The sequence below is a fragment of the Erythranthe guttata genome, chromosome 10 (assembly GCF_056151865.1).
Source record: "Erythranthe guttata isolate IM_541 chromosome 10, IM_541, whole genome shotgun sequence".
NCBI lineage: Eukaryota > Viridiplantae > Streptophyta > Magnoliopsida > Lamiales > Phrymaceae > Erythranthe > Erythranthe guttata.
Window position 1 is genome coordinate 9,289,185 of NC_142542.1, and position 7,233 is coordinate 9,296,417.

Below are 7,233 nucleotides of genomic sequence, written 5' to 3' on the forward strand. Positions count from 1 at the left end.
GTTATTCATGACGCAAAAAATAATTATGGGATTGATATTGACTACAGTACATCATGGAGAGCTATGGAATCTAGTCGGAGTTTTGTGTTTGGAGACGATGGAATATCTTATTCGTACCTGAAAGCGTATTTTGAAGAAGCTGGGCGTTGCAATCCAGACAGTGTGTTTCACATGGAAGTTGATGAGAAGCATAACTCGTTTAATCGTTTTTTCTTCAGTTTTGGTGCTTGTCTGTCCTGATTTAAGTTTTGCCGTCCGATTCTTTTTTTGGATGGAACATTTCTGAAGGGTAGATACAGAGGTATTCTTTTGAGCGCCATGGCGAAAGATGCAAGAAATGGTAATTTTGTTGTTTACATTCTTTATTTCAGTCCCACATATCTGTTAATGTCATAGATAGTGTATTAAGGTCATATTACTGTCATAGACAGTAAAATAAGTTTTACTGTATGTGGCAGTAAAATAAGGTTTATATGACTATTATAGACCAGGAGTTCATGAAATGACAAGTTTTTTTTTTACATTGATTTTACGGTGTTTCAGGTCTTTATCCAGTGGCATTCGCCATTGTGCGTGAGGAAAATGATTCAAACTGGAATTATTTCATGGAACATTTAAAATGTTGCATTAGCTCAGATCGTGTTTTGACATTCGTATCCGGTCGGCAGCACGGTATCGTGGAAGCTGTTAAAAATATTTTCCCTAATTGTTACCATGCATTCTGCTTGTTGCATTTAAAGAATAATTTGAGGTATAAGTTGAGTGGAATGAGCTCTAGTTATAGAGATGTTTTAGTTAGTCAGTTGATAGCATGCGCGTATGTTCCCACTAAAGATATCTTTCATGAGAAACTTCAGAAATTCAAAATTGATGGTTCACGGAAAGTTGTTGATTTTTTGTCAGATTTGCCTTTTAAAAATTGGGCAAATGCGTATTTTGAGGGGCATAGGTGTGGTGAGCTGTATTCAAATGCTGTGGAATCATGGAATGGTACAATAAAGAAATTCCGACATTTGCCGATTACCCATATGATTGACAACATTAGGGGTTATATGATGGATAAAATTTGCAAGAGGTTTGCAGAAGCGAATGGCTGGACTACGATGCTTTGTCCAAAGATGGAAAAGATTTTAAGCACTTTTGTCGAAGACGGGAGGACATGAACTATTAGAAAATCAAATCAATTTTTCTTTGAAGTGCATTCGGACTCTCATGAGATTGTGGATTTGTTTGCTAGAACGTGCACATGTCGGGATTGGCAGCTTAAAGGATTCCCTTGTTGTCATGTGGCTGTGATTCTCAAGAATATCCCCGTTGGTGAAAGATATGGGTACATTGACCCCTTGTTTTATGCCTCCAATTTCCGATCTACGTATTCTTTTTCTATTTACCCATTTATGGTGGACTTTACAAAAGTTGAGCAGCTAGCTGTTGGACCTCCAGTTTGCCAGCAAGACGTGGAAGACCAAAAAAGAAGAGGATTCCATCTCGTGCAAGAAGAAGATCAAGTGTGGAAGATGTAATGAGATTGGTCATCACAACAAGAAGACTTGCAACAAAGCTATTTGAAGATCTACTATTATTTGTGTGTGTGTTTTTTTTTTGACAGTTTTGGGATTGCATATACGAATGCTACAGTTTTTTTGTTCAGTACTTCTATGTTACTATCATCGACAGTTATATTGTTTCAGTAATTTTCTTTAGTAATTCTATGTTACTTTCAGTGACATCTATATTGTTTCAGTAATTTTCTTCAGTACTTATATGTTATTGTGACTGACAGTTATACTGTTTCAGTAATTTTGCTTCAATAGGTCTATGTTACTGCATGTGACAGTTATATTTTGTTTTAGTAATTTTCTTTAGTTCTACGTTACTGTAAATGACAGTTACTTTTATGTAACTCATGTAATTTTCTTTTGAATGGTTCTGTATAACTGTCTACAACAGGTACATTATGCATGAATTGTAAGTAAGTACAACATTTTCAAATTCAGAATAATACTACATGGCAGCAGTATATTTTTTGCACTCTTGAACATAAAGTACGTAGTGTATTATACTACAAATACTTAACAGTACATTAAGACCACGACCATTGAGTATCATACTACAAATACTTAACAGTACATTTAAATCTACAACCATAGAGTTTTATACTAAAAATACTTAAAAGGTCATTTAAACTTGCATTACATTAAGCCTATCACACTGGTTTTGTCCGCCTAACTCTGTGATTAACACTGTTTTTGTGGTTCAGGAATAAGTGAACTAGTTCCTTTCTGAAATTCTTAACATTTTTTTCTGCATCCAACTTGTCCACTGGCTTTTGAATGAAATACTGTCTGATGATATATAGTACAAAAATCCCGCAATCCTCACTGCCGTACTCTTGCTGAGGTGAATCTTCAACTTCTTCAAGTGTTGCATCTAACGGAATTTTCTTGATTTTACATTCTCTGGTGACTGCTTCAACAGCTTTTACCTGCAATTTTGTTTATTCAGTTTTACAATATGGAGTTTCCTTTATTTTTTTTTATTCAGTTTTATTTACCATTGTTTCCGCAATATACAGATATGGATCTGTGCGTTTCTAGTTTTCCACTGCCCTTGGCTTGTAGGAGTTGTAATGTTTCCACGTTTTGAGCTTTATATCCTGGACAACCAAAGTCCAATGATCATTATTCTTGCGTGTGTTGCCTTTGGAATGAAGTGGAAACAAGAGGAATGATACTGCTGAATATGTATTTTCCGAATGAGTTGGCTCAGAATTTTATTGAAAGATTCTTCACCATTGGGTCGCTGAAGAACGGCCTGTATGTTAACACACCATTATATATATATATATATATATATATATATATATATATATATATAATATGTAAATTTTAATATTTGTTCACATCATTCACATACCATAAGCGAACTTGACATAACTGTCCCCATCCAAACCATGATTGATATTATCATTAAAATATCCTTCCTCTTGTTGCATTTGCAGAATGGACGAGTATGAATCAAATACCTATATGCAACAAGAAAAATAGAGTTAGTCTAGACAATCATTTGTGTAATTTACTGGTTTTGGCAGTTCTTTAGGTAAAGTGTCTGTGGTTGATAGTATTTTTGTTTTTTTATAAGTGGGTGCTCACTTGTGCACTGGTTGATCCCTCCTTCAACAATTTGATTATGTCAGCCATCTCAACAAAGTCATACACAGTTCCGTCTTTATTGTACCAAATCGAGATCAGACCCCTACATAAAGAGCTAATGCGTTAGATTTATTTAAAGATGAATAAAAAAATGATTATATTCTCATACATACCTATGATCCTCCTCTGCTATATCTACTGTAACACCCCACCTTTCCAAAACCCGAAAACTCTAAAACCCGAGACTAATAGTTCTAACTCGAGAAACCTTAGGCAATATTATTACGTGATATTAATTATATGCATTACGTGAATTTAATTATGTGACTTGCGTGAATAATTACGTGCGCTATTATATATGTGATTTATATGATTTAAATTCCCGTAAATTGAAATACTAAGAAATTTCGTGAATTAGGTGACTTATGTGAATAATTGCGTATCTTATTTAATTGGTAAATTATTTATATATGTTCGAAACTTAGTGAATTATGTGGATTGTATATATATATATATATATATATATATATATATATATATATATATATATATATATATATATATATATATATATATATATATATATATATATATATATATTTAAATGTTTATGTGATGCATGTAATAGTAGGTATAGGTGTATATCTATATGCATGTACAAAATGTACATATGTATGCATGTATGTACGTACGTACGTATATATATATATATATATATATATATATATATATATATATATATATATATATATATATATATATATATATATATATATATATATATATATATATATATATATATCCGGAGTGTGTGTGTGTGTGTTCGGATGGTGTGTGTGTGTGTGTGGTGTTTATGCAAGTTGTAATTATATTAATAAAATAATTAGTAATAAGCATGCATGCCTTTACACTTGGCACCCCCTAATCATTTTATCTAAACCTACACTCAACACTCTCATTGTAAGATGAAGAGGCACCTTCATCTTTCTTCTTCCAACACCTAGCCAAATTACTTGTCTTCTCCTCCTCATTCCACCGAAACAAATCACCACCACCATCGGCCTCTCCTCTCTCCACCTCATCTTCTAATTACAAAGAAAATCCCAAAATAAGATGAGAGTTCCTTATTTAACACTTGCCTTAGACTACTCCAAGAATACAATCAAAACCACTTGCCTCCTTTCGGGAGATCACAACTCCTCCCTCCTTGAAGCTCACACCATCTCCTTTACAATCAAGGTGGCTTGGTTGGACTTTGGTGCTTGAAAGCCGTCTTCCTTCGGTTACTTCCTTTCTTCGATTTTAAGGTAAGAAATTCCGATTTCTTGCTGCAATTAAATGGCATCAATAGTATTGAAATGGTTTTCATAAAATTTTCTAAAAGATTGGGAGTGATTTCGAAAATTTAGGGCTTTTTGAAAGGAAATGGAAAATGAGTGTTTCTTGTTAATTTCTTGTTTTTGCATGCATGTTCTATGTTGATAGTGGGTAGATACAACTTTGATTGGCCAAAAGTATTAAAATTTTCGGATTTCAAAAAGGGATTTCAAGAAAAGTGAATTTTTGAACTTTTGTGTGGTTGCATGTGTAGATCTTCAAAAGTTTTGGGTCAAATCTGTAATTTTTGTAAAGTCAATCCTAAAAGTATTTTCAAAACTGTTTTCCAGCATTTATTGAACCAACAATTTCGGATTTAATGAATTTTTGTAAGAAAAGTTGATTTTTGAAATTCTAGTAGGCTTGCATGTGAAGATCTAGAGATTTTGGGGTAAAATTTGTAATTTTCGAAATTTCTGCATAAAGTAATCTTTCAACTTCATTTTCTGCATCTAGTAAAGTGGAATTTCAGATTTGTTAGGGGTTTTCTGTTGGGGATCGTGCATGTATACGCAGCGGAATTTAAAATTTTTTATATCGAACTAGTTTCGATTACATGCATAAACTAATCACATAGTCAACGTACCTTAACGCTTCCGCCATACATATGGTAATTTTTGATTTAATTGAAAAATACGTAAAACCGAAAATCACGAAACATGCTTATACTTCATTTCACAAAATCGAAACATGTAATCACGTATTACTCATGCTCGCAAATTAATAATCATACAAACATGTTCGAATCGAATTACGAAAGTTCCGATTTAATTACCTCTTGTAGCGTGCGATTTCGACGAATCGAAATCCTAGAACGAGTCGCGTACAAGCTGCTAATTACCAATCCACGGGGCTGCAACTCACGACTGGACCAAGCTGATCCAGCAAGCGACGAACGGCAGTGAACGGCAGCAGCAGCGGCGGCGCGTGGCAGCAGCAGCGGCGGCGGTGCGGCGCGTGCGGCGGTGCGTGGATTCGTCGGGGCAGCAGCTCCTCTCCAATTAGGTTTCACCTCGTATTTTCGACCCACTCGAACTACAGCACTAGATGTAAACGAGTTAGATAACAACAAGAATAAAACGAAGGAAACGAGAGAAGAAAAACCGGCGGTTTTCCGGCGGTGGCGCGCCGGTGGAGCAACGGCCGAAGAGGGGAGCGGCTAGGGCTTGAGCGGCTAGGGTTTGGTGCTGAAAATCTGACCTCAAACTCTTGTTTGAGGTCTATTTATACTTAGGGTTTTCAACCCTAGTGGGCTTAAGTCATTGGGCTTGACCCACTGATGCATTAAGCCCATCCCCTTGTCGGCCTCGTTTCTAATAAACGATCGTCCACAAAATTATAACAAAATTATATTTGTGACGAGCTCAAAGTCCTCGTCGATACGAGTGCCTCTTCGAAATTTCCAATTTCCAAAATTGGAAACTTCCACTTCAGTGGACTTGCTAAATCGGGAAACTTCCCAATTTAGAAAGTTCACTAAATTCCGCATGTCTCTCTTTCTCTACGTTTATTCCAATTCGCAATTCACAATTACGAATCTTGGATTCAATCATATCGACATCCAATCGTTCAAAGATTAACACATTAATCTATGCTTGTTATTATCAAGGATCTATATTACACGAGAAGTGTGACCATCAATGGTTCAGGTGTATGCTAGCCGTGGGCTCACAACTTTTTGCGATTCGAACAACACATTGTTCTTATACGAACTCCTCCCAAGAGTCCTGATTATAGTAAAACTCATTTTACCTAATCCCCGATCAAATCGGTGCCCAACGAATCAAGATTGGCGTCTAGCAACTACCAATCATGATTCCCTAGATACAAATGAAGTGCCTGCAAGAACCTTATGATATAGTTAGCGTACAGTACGATCCTTTCGTAGCACATGTCCCGATTGAACTAGAGGCATTGGTTCACCGAGACCTCTTATAAAGTTCAATAACCGTGCGAACGTTCTAGGTATTATAAATCCGTTCGTGTGCGACTTAGGGAAACACATTTCCCTAATCACCCCACTATCAACTCTGGCCAGAGATTCCATGGATTATAAACCGTCAGAACACACAGGACATCCATGACTACTCAAGCGCTCGAATCCCCTACTACAATGCACAGACTTCACACTAGATTTCGGATTGCACGAACGTTGGCCCTTGGAGCGGTCCGCGGTGGGACTCAGGGACAGGTCACGATACAATCGGTCCTGTAGTGAAGTCACGGTGATGTCTGGGTCTTAAGGACTAATGGTGTACAACTATATCTTAGAAACCTATTACTCGATGAATGAGAACCACTTATAGATTTCTAGGGCGAGGGAGTTCAGTGAACTCATCCAGTATGAGCACCCACTCAAGTATGCCGATGTCACAACACCGAGGACTGATGAGATGCAGTACACATACACTAAGTGCTAGTCTCAAAAGGGAAAGGCCGGTATCCTCATTATTGGCGTAACCCATCGACTAGGAACAAGGTTTAACAGTTACATTACATTGCTGAGTTATCTCACGATTCTACTAGATCAACTCACAGTAATAGAGTAACTCGTTAGGACTATATCTATGCTGCTTGCATGGGATAACAGATATAGAATGCCAAATAAGATATTTTATTATTACGAACGAAAAACGATTGTTTTATTACAAGGAAAAGAGAAAGACCACAACCACAAGTTGGCTTGCCGGTCACCTACTCTAAC

General features: G+C 36.3%; 1 protein-coding gene across 1 annotated transcript; it reads left to right on the top strand.

Annotated features, from left to right (window-relative positions):
* Window positions 1-318: 318 nt before the first annotated feature.
* LOC148767470 (uncharacterized) lies at window positions 319-1,163 on the top strand. Its single transcript, XM_088824630.1, has 2 exons — window positions 319-340; window positions 544-1,163. Exons 1-2 carry the CDS (start codon window positions 319-321, stop codon window positions 1,161-1,163), a joined length of 642 nt encoding a protein of 213 aa, XP_088680756.1.
* The last annotated feature ends 6,070 nt before the right edge of the window (window positions 1,164-7,233 follow it).